The 21225-nt window shown below is 42.5% G+C and overlaps 1 protein-coding gene across 1 annotated transcript in view; it reads left to right on the forward strand.

Moving 5' to 3' along the window:
* Osbpl11 (oxysterol binding protein like 11) overlaps nucleotides 1-21225 on the forward strand; it is a 61012-nt gene that overhangs the window by 19294 nt on the left and 20493 nt on the right. Inside the window, exons 3-7 of the mRNA XM_052740376.1 lie at nucleotides 6600-6775; nucleotides 8023-8102; nucleotides 9717-9893; nucleotides 14653-14854; nucleotides 17576-17721. Coding sequence (XP_052596336.1) covers nucleotides 6600-6775; nucleotides 8023-8102; nucleotides 9717-9893; nucleotides 14653-14854; nucleotides 17576-17721 — 781 coding nt within the window. The remainder of the gene's footprint in view (nucleotides 1-6599; nucleotides 6776-8022; nucleotides 8103-9716; nucleotides 9894-14652; nucleotides 14855-17575; nucleotides 17722-21225) is intronic.

Here is a 21225-nt window from a genome sequence, read left to right on the forward strand (position 1 = left end):
GAATGGAGTGCCCTAGAAAAGTGTAAAGCAAGATTCTCCTGATTCCACTTCCTTCCAGTTTTGACTCTAGTCCTCGAAGGTGCCAGAATGGCTTAGGATTCTGTGGGTACTGAACCCTAAAGCCTCACGCAGGTCAGAGCAAAGCAGATAGATGGTTTTCTATTCAGAACCACCACTAATGTTTATCTGTGTACTACAAGTTAGGATACAGCTGTATTTCATGATGCTTAAGTTGTAGGCAGCCCTAAATGTTAGTTGTTTCTCCAAACTGACAGTCTTTGTCATCTTGCAATTGCAAAAGCAAACAAACAAAATCACAACAACCTTGCAGTATTCACCTTTAATTAAAAAGGTGACTTTCTATTGTGGAGGTTTGTGCCGAATGTTAAATTTCCCAGTACACTCAGCAGTTATTCCTATCTTTCTAGTTTATTGTTTAGGCCGACTTACTGAAATGCCTGGGTAAAGAGTCTAGTGCCCTCTGCGGAAAGCAGCTGTCCCACTCCCTCACTGCGTGGATCAGTCTGTAATCTATACACTTCTTTTTCCCTCTGGTACCGGGGTTGAACCAGGGGCCTTCATGTGCCAAAGCAGCACTCCTCCACTGAGCCACAGCTCCAGCCTTTGTGCGTTTTCAGTTTTGAGATGGGATCTCAGTAAGTTGCCTAGACTGCCCTTAAACTTAGAGTCCTGCCTCAGCCTCCCTGTAGCTGGATCACAGCCTGACCACTAGTCCTGGCTAATCTATCCTGTACTCTTTCTTTAGAAGGAATTGACCATGTGTACTGAAGAACAGCCCAGAGTGCTCTGTTAGGTCCTAGTGTCATGATTAATCAGTTACTGACTCGTTACCTCCTTTTGCCCATTCCTTCTCTGTTCCTTCTAATATCTGGGTGAGTGCCTCCTATGTTGTGTATTTGTGATAACGCCTTTGGGATAAGTAATATGTGTTCATAACAAATAAGATTCCAGACAATGTTACACTGTTGTGTTCTACTTTTTTACATTGTGTGTGTGTGTGTGTGTGTGTGTGTGTGTGTGTGTGTGTGTGTGTGTGTGTGTGTGTGTGTGTTTGCGTGCATGTATGCACATCCCTGTGGAGGTAGAGCACAGCTTACTGGAGTCAGTTCTCTTCTTCCATGTATGTTCTAGGAACTCAGGTGGTTAGGCTTGGCCTTTACTCACTGAGCCATCTTGCTGGCCCTGAACAGTTGTATTTTATATTGGCTTTGACTTCTTTTAAGAGAACAAACTAGTCATTTTTCTTTTCCTTTTTGAAATATATTCTTCTTGCTTGGAACAGTAGTGATTATCCTTTAATTTCTTGAGAAACATTCTTCTTTCTGAAAATAATTTATTTTTATTTGTGTGTGTGTGTGTGTCTTAGTCTGAGTTTCTATTGCTGTAAAGAGATACCAGCTCTTATAAAGGAAAGCATTTAATTAGGGCTAGCTTACAGTTTCAGAGGTTTAGTCCATTATCATAGTCATGGGAATCATGGCAGCATGCAGGCAGACATGGTACTAGAGAGGTAGCTGAGAGTTCTACATCTTGATCCTCAGGCAACAAGAAGTGAACTGTCTACCACACTGGGCGTAGCTTGAACATACGAGACCTCTAAGCCTGCCCTCACAGTGACATGTTTCCTCCAACAAGGCCACATCTCCTAATAGTGCCACTCCCTGTGGACCAAGCATTCAAACACATGAGACTGTGGAGCCATAACTAGTCACATCACCACATTCCACTCCCTGGCCCCCATAGACTTGCAGCCATAATACGATGCTAAATGCATTTAGTCTGACTTCAAAAGTCTCCATTAGCCTGTCACAGTCCCAACAATGTTTAAAAGTCTAAAGTTCAAAGTCTTTTCTGGAATTCATGCAATCTCTTAACTGTAATCTCCTATAAAATCAAAATCAAAACACAGATTGCATACTTCCAATATATAATGGCACAGGATATATATTACCATTCCAAAATGTAGGGAAGGGAGGATAGTGAGGAAATATTGGACCAAAGCAAGACCAAAAACCAGCACACAAACTCCAAACTCTGCATCTCCATGTATGATGTCAAAAGCTCTTCAGATCTCCAACTCTTTTTATCTTTGTTGGTTCAACACCCTTCTTTCTCTTCGACTGGTTCTGTTTAGCAGCTTTCCTTGGTAGGTATTCCATGACTCTGGCATCTCCAACATCTTGGGGTCTCCAAGGCAATCCAGGCATCACCTTCACATCTTCACACAATGGCCTCTCTGGGTCTTTGTGCAGGGATATCCCGAAACCCTGTCCTCAGTGTCTTTCTTTAGTAGTGGAGGGAGATTCCATGACCCGTTTCTTCTAAAGCCAGAACCATGTGGCCGAAACTGCCAAGTTCTGCTGCTTGCTGAGACTGGAACATGGTCCCTTCGTTCAATTACATCTTCACCAACTTTCTGTTTTCACTGGTTTCTTTCACTGCCTAAACTTGGTTGTCCTGAAACTCAATCTGTAGACCAGGCTGGCCTTGAATGCAGAGATCCTCCTGCTTCTGCCTCTGGAGTATTGGGATTAAAGGTATACACCACCACACCCATGCGGGATGTTTACCCACCAACCCCACAGTTGCCCAGAGTTTTCTTGAGTGAGAGTAGCAGGAAACATTAGATAGAAGGATTTAGAGAATGGAGATAAACAGATAGAAAATATAAAATAACCTCGAGAGGGCCTGGAACCTATTCCAATGGGCCCTGACTGTCTCTGCCCCAGGGTATTTATAGAGACGCCAAGGGGTGGAGCAAAAGACCTCCTCCCCCAGCACAGCCAAGTGCAGACCATCCCAGACACCTGCACTCAGGCCCGTGGTCCTAATCATCCTCTCTATGCAGACCTGTGGGGTAAAGCCACGAGGAACCTGAAAATGGGCTCCCACACACCCAGCTCTGAGCTTTTCTTTAATCCCTTTTCATAAGTTGGAAGCTTAGCTGGGTGGGATCTTGCCCTGAAGTCACTTTATTCCATTTCTTAATCTGTTTATCTCCTTGAACACAGGACTTAGCTCCATTCCACTTCTGGTGCCCTTTTCTCAATCTGTGCGTTTTGTATTTTCAATTGCTCAGCTTGCTCCTTTTCATTATAGTTAATTTCATTCTAATCTTCATTAGAGTTAACACTAATAACTACACAACATAATCTATACTAGGCTATTTTTAGATTTCCTTTGTCAACAGAATTAATCCAAATCTCTTCACTTTAGCCTCAAGCAGATTTTTCAGATAAGGACAAAAAGCAGCCACATTCTTCACCGAAAATATCACAAGAACAATCTCTAGGCTACATATTAAAATTCTTCTCTGAAACCTCTTGAGTCAGGCCCCCAAGTTCAAATCACCTCAGCACCACTGTCTTCCATGTTCCTACTAGGATGACCTATTAATCAGTGCTTAAAACATTCCACTGCTTTCCTAACCCCAAGTCCCAAAAATATGGTCAGGCCTATCACAGCAAAACCCCAGTCTCTGGTACTAACTTCTGTCTTGGTTAGTTAGAGACATCGTGGCCATGACAACTCTTTTTCTTTTCTTTTCTTTTCTTTGGTTTTTTCGAGACAGGGTTTCTCTGTAGTTTTGGAGCCTGTCCTGAATCTCACTCTGTAGACCAGACTGGCCTCAAACGCGCAGAGATCCACTTGGCTCTGCCTCCCAAGGGCTGGGATTAAAGGTGTGTGCCACCACCGCCCGGCTTCCATGACAATTCTTATGAGGGAAAACATTTAATTAGGGCTGGCTTACAGTTCAGAGGTTTAGTCCACCATCATCATGACAGGAAGCATGGCGACATGCATACAGACTTGGTGCTGGCGAGGTAGCTGAGAGTTCTACATCTTGATCTGCAGGCAGCAGGATGAAGACTGTCCCACACTGGCTGTAGCGTGAGCATAGGAGACCTCCAAGCCCGTCCCCACAATGACACACTTCTTCCAACAAGGCCACAAGACCACCTAATAGTGCCACTCCCTATGGGTCAAACATTCAAACACGGAGTCTATGGGGGCCATACATATCAAACCACCAAAGTGTGCAAGCCTGTGACTTTACACTGTGTGCACAGGAGCCCATGAAGACCAGAAGAGGGCATCAAACCCTTAGAACTGGAGTTACCGGCAAGTAGCAGCCACCATGTGGGTGCCAGGAACCAAACTTGGGTGCTGTGCAGGAGCAGCAAGTGCTCTTAGCTGTAGAACTATCTGTGTCTCTCCCCATTCTGCATGTTAACATCTTTATTGAGAAGTAATTCATTTATAATGTGGTTCTCTCATTTAAAGCATACAACTTTAGGGCTTTTGTTTTGTTTTGTAAGAAATGTGAGAAAGTACTACTTTCTTGCTAACAGAACCTTTCATGTGTTTGGTTAGTTTTTGTTATTTTTGTTTAAAAACAGGATTTCACTTTGTAGCCCACACTGTCTAGAATTCACTTATGGCTAAGCTGGTCTGGAGCTCATGGTAATCCTCCTGCCTCTGCCTTCTAAGTGCAGATTATGGCTGAGCGCCACCATTCCTGACTTGTTTTTTTGTTTATTTGCTTTTTTTTTTTTGAATGGAAGATTTGTATAGACATTTTAGTAAGTTCAGATTTAGAAATGTAAGTTTTTTTTGTTTGTTTGTTTTGTTTTGTTTTTCGAGACAGGGTTTCTCTGTGTCGTTTTGGTGCCTGTCCTGGATCTCACTCTGTAGACCATACTGACTGGCCTCTGTTCTTATCCATGGTTGCTTTATGTTAAGTCTTTGGAAAATAACTCTTTAAAATGAGCAGTGATGTGATTGGCAGTTTACAGTATTCAACAAACACATGAAACAATCTTTAACTCCACCAGTAATGATATGTGAGTTTTAAAATGACAAAACTATAGCCAGGTGGTGGCGGCACATGCTTTTAATCCCAGCACTCAGGAGGCAGAGGTAGATGGATTGAGTTCAAGGCCAGCCTGGTCTGCAAATCAGTTCCAGGACAGCCAGGGCTGTTACATGGAGAACCCTATCTCGAAAAACAAAAACAAACAAACAATTACAAAAGTATGACTGTGGTTGGAGCTCATTCAGTAGAGTGTTTGCCTAGCATTCATAGGGTTCTGAGTTTGATCCTCAGAGCCACACCAAGCTGTGTGGTCTACCTGGCACACCCAGCACTCTGGAGGCAGAGGCAAGGGAATCAGAATTTGAAGTCATCCTTGACTACATAGAAAGTTTGGAGCTAGCCTAAGACTCCATGAGACCTTGTCACAGAAAAATAACAACAAAACCAAAGAAAAGAGAAGCTGCACAAATATTAAAATTAAATTTTTATCAAAATATGTGAGTACATTTTTCCAAACTCAAAAGCATGTTGGGAGAAAGCCGAGTGTGGTGGTGCATGCCTTCAATCCCAGGCAGATGTGTGTCTGACAAGGCCATCCTGGCCTGCATTGGGATAGCTACGGCTGTGTAGAGAGGCCCTCACAACAATGGCAATGGCAAACCCTAGGAGAAGAGCCGAGCGATTTAGCCTCCCCCCCCCCCCCCCCATCCCCTACATCAACTCCTTCTCTCTTCCTGAACAGGAGGCTGATCCCATTCTCTCTTTGATATGGTCATTTCGATGTCACTTGAGACATTGAACATCTTCCTTCCTGGCTCTTAACTGGCTCACATTTTACACCAGGTTCTGTTATGAACTTGGCTCTTGCATAGAATGCCAAAAACCCTCTGAAAACATAAGCATACGTTTTGAGAAATTCAAACTTTTTAACCAACTTTTAAAGAAAGGAACTATTGTGCTACTTAAATTGGGATCTGGATTGATGCATCCTAAACTATCTAGTCTATAACTGAATCAGAACATCAAATTCTTTTCCAACGTCCACCAGTGTTCCATCAAATTCTTTGCCAAGGTATATCAGTATTTCATCATTTAGTCTCGAGTTCCCTGTGTTTCTGTGTCTCCAGTTGCAGTCTTTTCATTTTTAAACAAGGTAGGTAACCTTCACTTATGACCTGTCTAAAGGTACAGTCCCACATCCTTCTACGCTGGCATTCTCAGTGTGTATTTCACTGGTTAAGTCTAAGATCATTCATTTCTCTAAAAGTTCATATCTATTAATGAGGGTTATTTTTTTTAGTGTGTGTGTGTGTGTGTGTGTGTGTGTGTGTGTACCTGTAGAGACTAAAAAGGGCATTGGATCCCACTGGAGCTGGAGTTGTAGGTGATTTTAAGAATGGGTGCTGGGAACCAAACTCAGGTTGTCTGAAAGAGCAACATGTGCTCCTAACCACAGGGCCATCTCTGCACCTCCCTCCCATACTCATTTTACCTGGCACACCATGACCCTGTCTAAAGAAGCCTAAGCGATGGTCAGATCACCCTGAACACTCCTGACTATCAAAAACCAGGATGACACCCAAACCAAATGTAGTGTAGTGTTCCTGGGTTTACTTCCTGGCATGCTTTAGTTTTTGTTTTGTTTTGTTTTGTTTTTTAGTAAAAACCTATTATAGTTTTTAAATGATTGAAGTTTGCATGGTTTAGTTTGGCTAGGGCAAATGTTTAAAAATCACAACTTTCTTAACATCATTCATTGCAGGTTTTTTGTTTTAAACAATGAAGCTGGGCTACTGGAGTACTTTGTGAATGAACAGTCAAGAAATCAGAAACCCAGAGGTACTTTGCAGCTTGCAGGAGCTGTGATCTCCCCCAGCGATGAGGACTCCCACACCTTCACAGTGAATGCTGCCAGCGGAGAGCAGTATAAACTCAGAGGTAGGCCGACCTAGCACGGGGTCCCTCTGCAGCAGAATACCGACCTAGCACAGGGTCCCTCTGCAGCAGAATACCGACCTAGCACGGGGTCCCTCCGCAGCAGAATACTGACCTAGCACGGGGGTCCACTCTGCAGTAATGTAAACTCAGAGGCAGGCCAACCTAGCAAGGGGGTCTGTCTCTCCACAGCAGTGTAAACTCAGAGGTAGGCCGACCTAGCATGGAGTCCCCTCCACAGCAATGTAAATTCAGAGTTGGGGGTTGTTAAAATGTCCATATTCACTAAGGTACAGTATAACTTACTGGGTTTGGGTTTGGTTTTGGGTGTTCACACTGGTATTTGATTAAGTCAGGAGTGTTCAGGGCGATATGACCATCGCTTGGGCTGCTTTAGACAGACAAGGTCTTGCTGTGCAGTCCAGCCTGACTTCAAATGCTTGTCCTCCACCTCTGAGTGCTAAAATCATAAGCTTGTGCTGCCATACCTGGCTTATAGCCTCTGTCTAGATAAACTAATTTGTGAAGAAATGTGTGGTTTTTACTTAATAAGTACACATAAAGTATAGTGCTAGCCTAACTGACCATTCTGCTAAGATCTGAAAGGCTTACTAATACTTCAGATTCTTTTATATATATATAGTTCATTTTAATTTAATGTTCATTGGTGTTTTGCCTGCCTGTACGTCTGTGTGAGGATGTCAGAAACCCTGGAACTGGAGTTACAGACAGGTGTGAGCTGCCATGTGGAATCGAACCTGAGACCTCTAGAAGAGCAGTCAGTATTCTTACCCACTGAGCCGTCTCTCCAGCCCTGATACTTTAGATTCTTAATGGAGGTTGCTTGTTTAAATAGGGACATTTCAACTAGGCAGTGGTGGCATTTGCCTTTAATTTCAGCACCCAGCAGGCAGAGCCAGATGGATCTCTGTGAGTTCGAGGCCAGCTTGGACTACAGAGTGAGTTCCAGGACAGCTAGGGCTACACAGAGAAACACTGTCTCGAAAAATGAAAATAAATGTACAAAGAAATACGACATACCACTGTAAGGAACTTAAGACCTGTTGCCTCAGGTCCTCACTTGGCTGCGTGTGGGTTGTCCTGGCAAGGGCAGCACTTGAGTCTTCCCTGTCCCCTCTCCAGTGACATTTTCTGCAAGGATGGTAGACTCTTTTGTGCTGTGGACAATTAATTGTGTTCCCCAAATCAGTCTAAAAATAAACACCGTGTATATTCTTTCTTTCTATCAGCCACAGATGCTAAAGAGCGGCAGCACTGGGTTAGCAGACTACAGATTTGTACACAGCACCACACGGAAGCCATTGGAAAGGTACGTGGGTCCGTCCACAGTGTCAGCACACAAAGTGGGGGAGATGGAAGTGATAGGATTACAGGTGTGAGCCCCAGTAGCTGACTTATTTTCATTTTATAGATGTGACGAACGATGTAGACTATAAACATTTGGGTTTAAGTTTTTGGATGAACATATTATTTCAGGTGTGTGTGCATGTGCGTGTGTGCATACAGATGGAGGCCAGAGTTCAAGGTCAGTGTCTTCTTCAGTCACTCTCCACCTTGTGTCTTGAAATTGGCCTCACTGAGTCTGAGCTTTGCTTAGACTAAAGGCCAATGAGCCACAGGGATCTGGCTCTGGGATTACAGACGCACCGTACACTGGCCTGTTAACTCAGCTGCTGGGGAGCAGACTCAGGTCCTCAGGTGTGGTGGAAGCACTTTACCAGCGGAGTCATCTTGCCAGCCCCTCATTTTCTTTCTTGAAGTATGTATATAGGAGTGGAATTCCTGGGTCGTGTGGTAGTTCGTGTGTGTGTGTGTGTGTGTGTGTGTGTGTGTGTGTGTGTGTGTGTGTGTGTATGTGTGTGTGTGTATGTGTGTGTCTGAGTGTGTGTGTGTGCGCGCGCGCGCGTGTGCATGTGTGTGCGTGTGTGTGTGTGTGTGTGTGTGTGTGCGCGCGCGCTTGCATGCATCCCGCCTATCATGTTAGGAGGCCAGAGAACACTTAGGAGTAGTTCCCTCCTTCAGCATGGCTCCTGGGATTGAGCCCAGGTTGTCAGGCCTTTCTTTATTCACCGAGTCTTTTCGCCAGCTCAGTATTTTACATCTCTTTCTTGAGTTTCTTTGTTTACTGTGCCTGGCTCCTTAGAGTGTTTTTAGCTTTGTTGTGTTTTAAGGTGAGAAGGAGGCTCTGAAGTGTGAAATCTGGGGATGTCTAAAAGTGATACATGAGGAGCTCATTCAGAGGATTTTGTATCTGAGGATAACTTAATTTTTTCATCATTTTTCACTTTCTATTTTTCTTCCTAGCTTTTTTCCCACTAATTTTTAAAAATTATGATTTAGGTCTGGGAATGTTCAACCTGTAATAATAGCATTTTGGAGGCTAAGGCAGGATTGTGAGTTTGAAGCTAGCCTGGGCTATATAGACCCTTCCTCAAAATAAATCAAACAGAACATTGTATTTAGGGCTGACACCCAGTCTCTAGGAAATACAATGTAATATTCTCATGGTATAAACTGCTAGTCAGTGACAGTGAGCAGAAAGTACCAGACTGTTCAAAGGATGCCTGGTTGCTTCTTTAGGAGATGTGTTATATTACTGCATACTAAATGCATGTATTCCTTATTATATGTATATACTGTCTTTGTGTTGCAATGTTTAAAATAAGAAATCAGAAAAATCTTGTTCTTCTAATGGACTTTCAAAAAATATATAAAAATTCTTTGAGAATAACAAACTGGAAATTTCAGTTTTCTAAACTTTGAATACCATAAAATTAATCTTCAGAAATTTGCCAAAGTCAAATCTGATGTTAATATATTCTCAAAATTGTACAAGTATAAAGCCTGAAGTACACGATAATTTGATGGCAATAGAGCCAAAAATTTAAAAAGCAAAAGAGAAATTATTTTCTTTTTCTGACAGAATAACCCTCCCCTGAAGTCACGGAGCTTCTCACTTGCGTCTAGTGGTAATTCTCCCATATCCCAGAGGAGACCGAGTCAGAATGCCATTTCTTTTTTTAATGTTGGACATTCCAAACTGCAATCAGTGAACAAAAGAGCTCACTTGCATCCAGACCATCTTGTGGAGGTCAGAGAAGTAAGTATGAACTGAAGACCAGGTAAGGTGCATAACAGCAGTGTACCTGGTTTTCTCACGGTGCTATAATTGTGTTTGTGCCTGTGGGCCCTTCCGGGTTTCTCCTCCACTCTGTTAAGTGATAAAGAGTAAGATTACAGATTGTCTAAATTCTTCACGTCACACAGCTGTGTGCTGGGATATTGTCATTTTCCAAGAATCTCAATCTTTTTTAGTTTTCTTTTCAAAAATCTGTGTCTGTCTTTTAGTTTTCAAGTAAAACGACAGGTTCCTTTGATGTAAAATTTATGATCAAGAGTCTTTAGCTGGGCATAGTGGACCATGCCTGTAATCTCAGCACTTAGAATGCCAAGGTAGGAGAATTGCCAACATGGGCTACAGTGTGAGTTCCTGTCTCAAAGAGTCAGAGAGCCATTAAACTTAATGAGAAGGATATAGAGCCTATGTCGAGACTATTTAATAAACAACAACATATGATACATAGGGCTGAAGACATGGGGTCAGTGGTAGAAAAGATGGCTAGTGTGCATAAGGCCCTGTGCTCAAGCTGAAGAACCAAATAAAACACAAGGACCAGACAGGCAGACTGACACATAAAACTTTATCACACACACAAATAGAGTTAATTCTGATACTGAATTATCTCGTGATTTTTCTCTTTGTAACTCCAACTATAAAGGGTGTGGTTTGCTGGGGTGTAACTACTTCAGGCACTGCTTGCTACATTAAATTTGGTAGAGCTTCTAGGACTAGGAAGTGGGTTGTGGAAATAATACTGTAAGTCACTCAAAGCAGAAGGCTGGGGAGAATGTGCTGTCTATCAAGATCTATTGTACTATGTTTATAGATAAAGAAATTGGAGTTTAGAGAGATGAAGTAATACACTTTGAGACACACAAGACAACCACTTTTGATTCCAGTCCTGTTATACAAACAGGTTATTGTAGTTGGTTGTTTTTTGACTCTTACTCTTTTGGGGGCCTGCCACCCAGCTCCCAAATAAATCAAACACAAAGGCTTATTGTTTGTTATTTATGAATGCCCGACCTTAGCTTGGCTTGTTTCTAGCCAGCTTTTCTTAAATAATCCCATCGACCTTTTGCCTCTGGGCTTTTATCTTTCTCTATTTCTGTATTCTGTACTTTCACTCTTACTCTGTGACTGGCTGGGTGGCTGGCTGGGTGGCTGGGTGGGTGGCCCCTAGCATCCTCCTCTCCTTGTTCTCTTGCTCCTCCTTCCTCTCAGACTTCTCTTCCCATTTATTCCCTCTGCCCTCCAGCCCCGCCTATCCTTTCTCCTGCCAATCTATTGGCTGTTCAACTCTTTATTAGATCATCAGGTGTTTTAGACAGGCAAAGTAACACAGCTTCACAGAGTTAAACAAATGCCTCATAAAAGAATGCAGCACATCTTTGCATCATTAAACAAATGTTCCACAGCATAATCAAATGTAACACATAAAATAACATTCTACAACAGGTTATGTTGTAAAACATCTTTTTCATAAAAAGCAGTATGTGTCTCCTTTTCTTCTGCCTTTTAAATCATTCTTTTTTTTTTTTTTTTTTGGTTTTTCGAGACAGTTTTTCTCTGTGTAGCTTTGTGCCTTTCCTGGATCTCGCTCTGTAGACCAGGCTGGCCTCGAACTCACAGAGATCCGCCTGGCTCTGCCTCCCAAGTGCTGGGATTAAAGGCGTGCGCCACCACCGCCCGGCTAAATCATTTCTTCTTGATATTTGCTTCACTAAGTAAGTTTTTAAAATTAAAATTTAGGCCAGGTGTGGTGATGAATGCCTTTAGTCCCAGCACTTGAGAGGAGGCATGTTACATGAATCCTAAATGGTATTATAATAAAAACTTGGAGCCAGATATTGGGGTAAATGCTGAAAGATCAGAGAAGCAGAGGAACAAGCCACTAGAGAAACTTCTCACCACTACCAAATCCTCAGGCCGAATGGAAGGTGGGATCCTATCTCCACGAATTCTCAGACTGCAAGCCTCTGAGTTCTCAGCCGAAAGGGTCTAGTTCCTGTCTCACGCCTTATATGCCTTTCTCCACCCAGCCATTTCACTTCCTTCCAGTGTTGGGATTAAAGGCGTGTGACTCCCAAGTACTGGAATTAACGATGCGTGCCACCACTGCCTTACCTCTTTGTTTAATCTAGTGGCTTGCTCTGTCCTCTGATCCTCAGGCAAGCTTTATTTGATACATAATATATCACCACAGAGGTAGGCAGAGGTGAGTTTGAGCTCAGCCTGGTCTACTAGTGAATTCCAGGTCAGCCAGAGCTACATAGTGAAACCTTGCCTCAAAAAACAAATCAATCAAACAACAAACAAATGATCCCCCAAAAAACTATTTGAAGGTCTGAAAGATAGCTCAGAATGTAGAGGTACTTGCCCACCAAGCCTGATGATCAGAGCTTGGTCCCCAGAACCCACGTGGTGGAAGGAGAGAACCAATTCCCACAAGTTGTCCTCTGATTGCCACACTTCTACATGGCACATTAAATTTACACACCTTTGTGTACATATATGCTCACACACACAAAAAAATAAATGTTAAAATCTCTATTTGGTATAGGACATCAGTTTATACACATAATCAAAATTCACACACTCATAATCCAAAAATTCAACTTTTCGATTTTAGATATTAAATTAAAATTTATATGACAACAGTTATAGAAGTCTTAAAGCTGAGACTGCTGACTGTTGAGATGCGCATTACCATCTTCATAAACAGTGTATGAGCCTGCACGGCAGACACTGCCAAGCCAGCTGCTGTCAGTGACCCTGGAAGCTGGCGGTGGTGGCTCACGCCTTTAGTCCCAGTACTCGGGAGGTAGGGGCAGGTGGATCTCTGAGTTCGAGGCCAGCCTGGGCTACAGAGTGAGTTCCAGGAAAGGCTCCAACACTACACAGAGAAACCTTGTCTTGGGGAAAAAAAAACAAAACAAACAAACAAACAAAAAAACCCAATACACAGAGCACCCATACATTCACATTTATAGATGCGCTTATATGGATACCTTTGTGTCCAGTTTCTCATTTTGAAGATTTTTTTTTCCTGGGAAAGTAAATGTTTAAACTTTGTGGCTCATATTTTAGAAACTGTTGCATGTGACACACTTGATTGGCTTTCTAGGGCCATTCTGCATCTCACTGTCACTAGCTGCCTGATAGACTGTATGTGTCAGTACGGAACACGGGCTGGGGAGGTGTTTGCCGTTAAAAGCACCAGCTCCACCAGCCTGAGGACCTGGGTTTGGATCACTAAAAAGCCAGCTCTTTGTGCGTGCAGCCCTAACACCGGGAGGCAGAAACCGAAGGATCACTGGGACTTGCTGGCCAGTAGCCAAGCTGAGGAACAAAAACAGGGAGCTCCAGGTTCAGAGAGACCCTGCCTCTAGGGTATAAGGTGGAGAGCGATGGAGGAGGACACCTGACTTTAACCTCGGCCTTTGAATGGGCGCGCACACACACACACACACACACACACACACAGAGCTTCTAAATGTTAAGAGTTTTCCACTACAGAGTTGCTGTGTGAATTAACAGTTTCCAAGGATAAGCAATCTGAGAACTTTCTGCTAACACTTGAAAGTATCATCAATTGTTTTCCTCTACAAATATTACATTGTTTTTATTCCATTGCTCTGTTAGAAGAAGTGGATAGGAACCTGGTGTGGTGGTGCACACCTTTGATCCCAGCACTCGGGAGGCAGAGGCAGGTGGATCTCTGTGAGTTCAAGGCCAGCCTGGGCTACAGAATGAGTTCCAGGACAGCCAGGACTATATGGAGAGACCGTGGGGGTTATAGTAGTGTTGGATAGGCTCCTAGTCAAAGAGTGTCTTGATTAAACCTTTTTTCTGGAAAGCTTATAATCTAGTACTTGCTCTGAAACTGAATAGCAACAGCATCGAATCAACGCCCTGACCAGGAAGTTAGGTGAGGGGTGAGGCGGGTGAGCTGTCAATGCTTTCACACTTGTTCAGCTCAAGCCTGACTAACGTACCAGAGGAAAGTGACTGAGGGCACAGACTGCAGATGCATTTTAACTGTGGACTGAAAACTCAGTACTGCTGTTGAGCATGTTCTGAATGCTCTTTCTGAGGACTCGGATAAATTAATACTACTGACAGAAAGTGGCAAGCGAGAAAAAGTACATCCATCAAAGGTCACAATCTTCAGTTGATAAGCACCATTAAATGCCCATTAATTAAAAATAGCCCAGCAGGGGCTGGAATGGTTAGGAGCACTGGCTGCTCTTCCAGAGGACCTGGTTCAGTCTCTAGCACCCACATGGTGGCACACAGCTGTCTCTAAGCAGTCCCAAGGGATCTGATGCCCTCTTCTGGCCTCTGGGGCCACTGCATACATGTGGTACACATACACATGCAGACAAAAACACCCATAAACACAAAATAATAAAATAATTTTTTTTTTTTTTTTTTTTTTGGTTTTTCGAGACAGGGTTTCTCTGTGTAGCTTTGCGCCTTTCCTGGAACTCACTTGGTAGTCCAGGCTGGCCTCGAACTCACAGAGATCCGCCTGGCTCTGCCTCCCAAGTGCTGGGATTAAAGGCGTGCGCCACCACCGCCCGGCCAATAAAATAATTTTTTAAAGCAAGAAAATAGCCTAGCAAACTTAAGATAAATTTCTAAGTCACTTGGAAAATGCTTCAAAGAATGATTTCTATTATTTAAATGGTGTGTGTCATGTTGAGTGAGACCCACAGGACTGTTCTTTTCTTAGATGATGTCTCATGCTGAAGGACAACAAAGAGACCTAATCAGACGGATCGAATGCCTTCCTGCTTCCGGCCTTCTGAGTTCTTTGGACCAGGACCTCTTGATGCTCAAAGCTACTTCCATGGCAACTATGAACTGCTTAAACGACTGCTTCCACATCCTCCAGCTGCAGCACGCCTCACATCAGAAGGGCTCCTTGCCCTCAGGTGAGTCGTGGATTAAAGGTGGGGTGTAACATTGACCTTAAAACATGGAAAGGACTGTAGTTGTTATCATTCTAAGGCTTGAGAAACATTTTTTGAAAAAAGAAAGGGATGGGAAAAAAATCAGTTAAGTCTCTTAGTTTTAATTAGCACACTAATTACAAACTTCCTGATTGTGTCCTGTTTTGGAATTTAGAACAATTTCAGTCTAATGTTTAACATCATTGAATATACCTTTCTAAACCTCAAACTCAACATGTCAAAAGGTAAATCTAAGGCTCAGTTTCTGTTAAAGTAGTGGCATTCTTGTATCCAAGGTAATCAGGGTAGAGTCACTGGGGGCGTGTCCCGACCACCAGCTCTGTCCACGGCTGGTTAACTCTGTAGTATTGTATTATATTATAGCATGTGTTTCCCACTAAATATCAGGAATACTTTCCAAGTTCCATTCTTGTGCTAAGGGAAATTTTTTTGGTTGTATTACATCCTTAGGTGAGTACTTTTGTTTCCTCAAGTTATTACCCTAATTTGAACATTAGATGAGTTACCCTGATGTAAGAAATGTGGACTAATTTTAGTTCATGAGTTTGTTAGGAAAATGAAACATCTTATTTCTAGTCTGTACTGTTTAATTTTTAAAAGTCTATCAGGTAACACTGGTGCTGGTTACTCGATTAAATGTTAAATAAATATTTGATTAAATAGTATATCATTTAAAACAGTTGTGAAACTTTTATATGCTTTAAATTAATACAATTTTATTTTTGACATTTCCTCATGACCAAGAAAGATGTATGAGTAAATTTGCATTAATTATCAAAGTTTTGAAATTTTTAAGTAAAAGTTGTTCTCATGTTGGATTTTTTTGGAGGCTAGGTTTATAGGTAGTTCAAGGAATTAACTAATTGCCATTGCTGGTTCTCAACCATAGTTGCCATCTTTTCCAAATTGGGCATATAAAAATTTATTTTAAAATCACCTCAGAATGAAACTATAACTTGGAAAAACAGTTACCTTTCCATTCAGATTCCTCAATAACATGACAAATGAAATCTCTGTTCAGAAGAATGTTCAACTCCATAAAGTCATATTTTCGTTTTATTCATTCGTGGATAAAGTGTCACTGTCTAGCCTGGGCTGGCTGTAAACTCACTGTATTACAGGCTAGCCTCAGCTGCTCCTATAAACTCACTATATATCCCAGGCTAGCCTCAGCTGCTCCTATAAACTCACTATATATCCCAGGCTAGCCTCAGCTGCTCCTATAAACTCACTATATATCCCAGGCTAGCCTCAGCTGCTCCTGCTTCCTTGATTCTTTTCTTTTTAGTTTTATTTATTTATATTTTATGTATGAGTGCTCTACATGTACATCTGCACACCAGAAGAGGGCACCAGATCTCATTATAAATGGTTGTGAGCCACCATGTGGTTGCTGGGTATTGAACTCAGGACCTCTGGAAGAGCAGCCCTGCTCTTAACCCCTGAGCCATCTCCCCAGCCCATGCTGCACCTGCTTTCTAAACATTAGGATGACAAGTGTGTAGTACTGTGCCTGGACCATAGAGTCAGAATATATGTTATCTAAAGACTCGGTTGGTTGTATATGTGTTGATTTGGAGGGGCCTTGAGGCCAGGTTTAATAAATGACTGGTTTAATAAAGTCTTATTATAGTTTCTAGTTAGCTAAGTAGCCCCCTAAACTGGGTCTTTTAATTAATGTAATTATTTTAGGGTAGAGGGATAGTATTTTCATTTCTATACAACTTTAAAATAGGCCCCATGACCTTAGCCAGGACATTCCTCCAATCTTAATGCCCCTAGTGCCAAGGGCCATTGAATAAGGCATGTCACTATTAGCCTGTTGGGTGATTTGTCACTTACTTCTCTTCTGAGTCTGGCCTTTGACTTAGTAAGTGTCCTGCTGTTTTTAGTTTCCTGTTTTAGAAGTCTGAGCATCCCTAATTCTTGTAGTCCATAACCTAGCTTCTGTGAAACCCAGATCAGCCTCTGAAATCAAATGGAACATTTCCATTATTGATTAGGTATAGAATCTACTTTGTTAAACTAGTTGAGAGTAACAAGAGACCATTGACTCATTAACTGAGAAGGTGACAGGTCTCTAAATGTGACTGCTGACTTTCACTAGATCAGCTCTGTTTATTCAATAGAAAAGGTTTTCAGTTTAAAAGTTATGTTGGGCTGTTCATGATTTAAATAAAAGGTAGGGGTGTGTGTGTGTGTGTGTGTGTGTGTGTGTGTGTGTTATTTAAATTAGAGCCAATCAGTTATTAGTTCGGGAAATTGCAGTCTTTAATTTAAACAAATTATGTTGGTTTACCATTCAGGTTCCTGGAGTGACTCCCCACTAAAGCCTAATTATATACATTTTGATTATTAGAGGGACATAATTGATACCAGTGGTTAATCTATTGTTTGGGAACTCACTCCATGATTCACGGACTTGTCTAAGAAGCAAGATCAGCCCTTTTCAGGGTGGATTTCTTTTACATAGTGTCTCATTTCAAGTTGCCAGTGGCTCTGTAGTGAAGCACCCAATCATGGTGCTCATGCAGATGAGGTCGAGTCGCTGTCTCCTTCCAGTGCAGGTCAAAGAGGCTTCAGTCTTATAGGACCAAAACAAAACTGCTTAATAAAGTCCAGATCTGCTGAACTTCCAGATTATGAGCAAGTCTCAGCAAAACTTTCCTCTTTCTTCATCAGGAACGACAATTGAGTGGTTGGAACCAAAGATACCTTTATCAAACCACTACAAGAATGGAGCTGAGCGGCCCTTTGCAGCTGAGCAGAGCCAGCCCACGGCAGTCCAGGAAGCGCAGGCTGTTGCAGAATCTGGAGTGTTAGCAAGGGTAAGGGACCATGGAAACTTGATTTTGCTGGAAGAAGGGAGGACTCCTTGAAAGGGGACAGTGTGGTGGTGGTGGTGGTGTTGTTGTTGTTGTTAAGGCGTTTGTGTCCATAGAACACTCGATGATGGTTAAAGGTCCTGGTTGGCTTTAACCGTCAATAGTCCTCCTGGCTCACCTCACAGGCACCACCACAGCTGGCTTCCCATTACATTGTTTTGTTGTTTTTGGTTGGTTGGTTGGTTTGGTTTCGTTGTTGTTTCTTGTTGGTTTTGTTTTTTTGAGATGGTGTAGTCTCGGCCATCCTGGTAGACCAGGCTGACCCTGAACTTAGAGATTCACCTGCCTCTGCCTCCTGACTGCTGGGATTAAAGGTGTGGGTCTGCACATTGTTAATTTAACTTTATTAGTCTTTGCTATTACATTTACAAGCACTTAAAATAGCATTGAGATTGTAAGCTCTGCTTGCTATGGTAGGCGGGTTACCACTACAGTTGTTACAGATGTTGCTCCGCACCGCTTGACCTCGGCCTTTAGTGGTTACATACATTGGTGCTCATTCTGTGTTTCCAGGAGCTGCGGTGTTGTGCTCTGCTGCAGATGTGGTGTTAGAAATGATACCATTTTTTGGTTTGTTTGCTTTGCCTTTTATGTTCATGTCTGCAATTTTTATGCTTACTGTAATTACATAGATAATTGAAGCTATTTTCTGTCTTGTGGTCTGGCCTATATAATTAGTGTTTGAAAGTCAAAGTAAGATACTGAGTTCATGTCCTGTTGTTGAACATCTAGTTTGTCTTTCTTGTTATTACAGATAAAACTATTGCGAAGTATTATATTCCTTCCCAATTTTTGATTATTTCTTTACATTATGTCCCCAATAGAATTACTGAATCAAGAATAATGCAGACTTTATGACCATTTATATATTAGCATGTTATTTCTTAAGAGGTAAGATACTAATCCAAACCTGGAAAGACTTTGAATTTATGAAGAGGTGCTGGAGCCAGGGAGCTGAAGAGCAGGCAAGCAGGCTAACCAAGTAAATAACGTGCATTGACACACACACGTGCACACACTTGTAATTACCAAGCTGTCTGGAATTAAGGAGAAACACAATCAGGAGACAGTTCTTTCACTGAAGAGGCGTGCGGTCTACTTGCAGCCTCAACTTGTGTACACTAAAACAAGCAGGTGATAAGATGAGACAGTTTTTCCTTAATGGACATGGTTTACACTCTTGCAATTTGCCCTTCAGAGAAAGAAAAGAAATACGGAGTGATGTAGAGGAGGAATGCTTTGGGGACAAAGCTTTTAAAGTTTTAAAGTCGGTTCTAAGCTTCCTCACCTGTGGGGCAGTGATGGCGATGCCCTGTGAGACTGGGAGGAGGGTAAAGCTAACAGCAGAGTTCCGTCCTAAGTAGCTTATGAGAACCATCACAGGATTGTTGGGCACTGCAGTCATGTACTCCATGGGGAGAGGTACTTCTGCAGCATTGCCCCATAGAGAGCACAAGGCAGCAATAAAGTGAGGCAGGACTTAGTCTTAATAGAGAGACAGTAGGATCGTGTGCCTGGGAGAGAGATATGTGGAAGATTGGTATATGATATGACTTGGAATTAAAATGGGATCAAAGACCATGGAAGTAAAAATGAAATGAATCAGCAGCATGCATTTCTAATGACAAAAATCAGCTAGACTATGACAGATTGGAAACTTTGGAGCCAGAATAACAAGATAAAATTGTGTTGCTATTCACAAAGCCAGGAAATGAGAAAGCCCCTTCTGAGCAAGATTTACTGTGATTTGAGTATGCTGAATGTTCCAGGAGAGGGCCATGTGATGATGAATGTTTCTGAGGAGCACTTCAGGTGATGGAGCCATTGCTTTGGAGAGAGGGCCAGACTAGAGGAGATTTAGTGTGAAGGACCATGAGCACAGAGCATGTTGTTAGCAAAATGAGACTTTTGTAAGGGATGGGCCACTGGATCTGGGAGGAGGCTGCCAGATTTCCAAATCCTTCTATTGGTGACTAGATCACCAAGTGCGGATAGAAAATAGCACAGCTAGCAGTTAGTGTAAAAGTTCAGACTCCACCCAGGCACACCAACCAAACCTTTATTGTCCCAAAGTTTCACAGGTGCGTTTTGTTGTCCGCTAAGGGCGAAGGTAGACCTCAGTCCAACCGGAATAACGCCATCGAGCCTGGGCTGGTGAGATGGCTCACTGGGTAAGGGCACTTGCTGCAGAGTGTGCCAAGTTCTGTCCACAGAGCCCAAACGGTGGGAGGAAAGAGCCAGCTGTCCTCTGCCCTTCGAGTGTGTGCCATGGCACCTGCACACCCACACACTTATAGACACTTACATATGTACAACTGTATAAATAAATAAGTAAAAAAAATTCAATCCCGGCTCTCAAGAGGCAGAGGCAGGCAGATCTCTATGAGTTCAAGGCCAGCCTAGTCTATAGAGCTAGTTCTAGGACAGCCAGGGCTACACAGAGAAACTCTGCCTTGAAAAAAAATTTTTTTTAATTCTGTGGTTTCTTATTGCCTCTGAGGCTGACATCAAGACAAAGAAAGAAAAAAGAAAAGAAAAAAAAAAAAAAAAGACAAAGAAAGAATGAATCTTGTAGAATTGTGATTTTTCTTTCCCATGCAGTCTTCAGCTAGCACAAGTTTCTAGACATTCACTCGCTCTTGGCCCTTGTCATTGCCAGCCACCAGGGTTTGTAAGCGTTTCACATATTTGAAAGTTGTTTTGTAGTTTGGAAGTGCATTGTTAGCTTAAGCTTTTGAAGAAAATCGTGATGACCAGGAAAGAGAGCTTCCAGCTAGGTGTGGTGGCACATGTTCTGAATCTCAGCAAATTACCAACTTAAAGGCCGGCCTGTGCTGCCTGAGCCAGTCCAGGAAGATGGGAAAGCTTCTGAACTCTTGTCCACACGATGTAGAGTCAGTGTTTAGCTGTTGGTAAAATTTCTCTTCCTGGGTGTGGCGGTGCACACCTTCGGTCCCAGTGCCTGGGAGGCAGAGGCAGGCAGCTCTCTGAGGTCTATAATATAGCAAGTTCCTGTCTCAAAAATATTAAATTTTCTTTCCTATTTCAGTAAATTACTTGCTGTTTGTTTGTATTAAAGCAGTGAAAACAGGGCCAGCGAGATGGCTCAAGGGTTAAGGCACTTGCTGTCAAGTCTGACACCCTGAGTTCAGTCCCTGGGACCTGATGATAGAGGAGGGAATTGACTCCTCATGTTGTCCTCTGACTTCCATGTGTACGCCATGACACACATGTGCCCACACACATACACACATACACACATACGAAGTATGTACGTGAATGTAATACTTTTTTAATATTGAAAACTGTTCTACATCTGTTCTACCTGGTTGTTTCTCTTTAATATTACTTCCAGTAGAGAAGGTTCATTCCACAAAGTAACTGGCTTCTGTTGCTATCATTACTGTTTGGTTTTGGTGCTGAGATTGAGTGTGCCAGGGTCTCTGG

This window comes from Peromyscus californicus, unplaced genomic scaffold, assembly GCF_007827085.1.
Source record: "Peromyscus californicus insignis strain IS unplaced genomic scaffold, ASM782708v3 Scaffold_16__1_contigs__length_79575227, whole genome shotgun sequence".
NCBI lineage: Eukaryota > Metazoa > Chordata > Mammalia > Rodentia > Cricetidae > Peromyscus > Peromyscus californicus.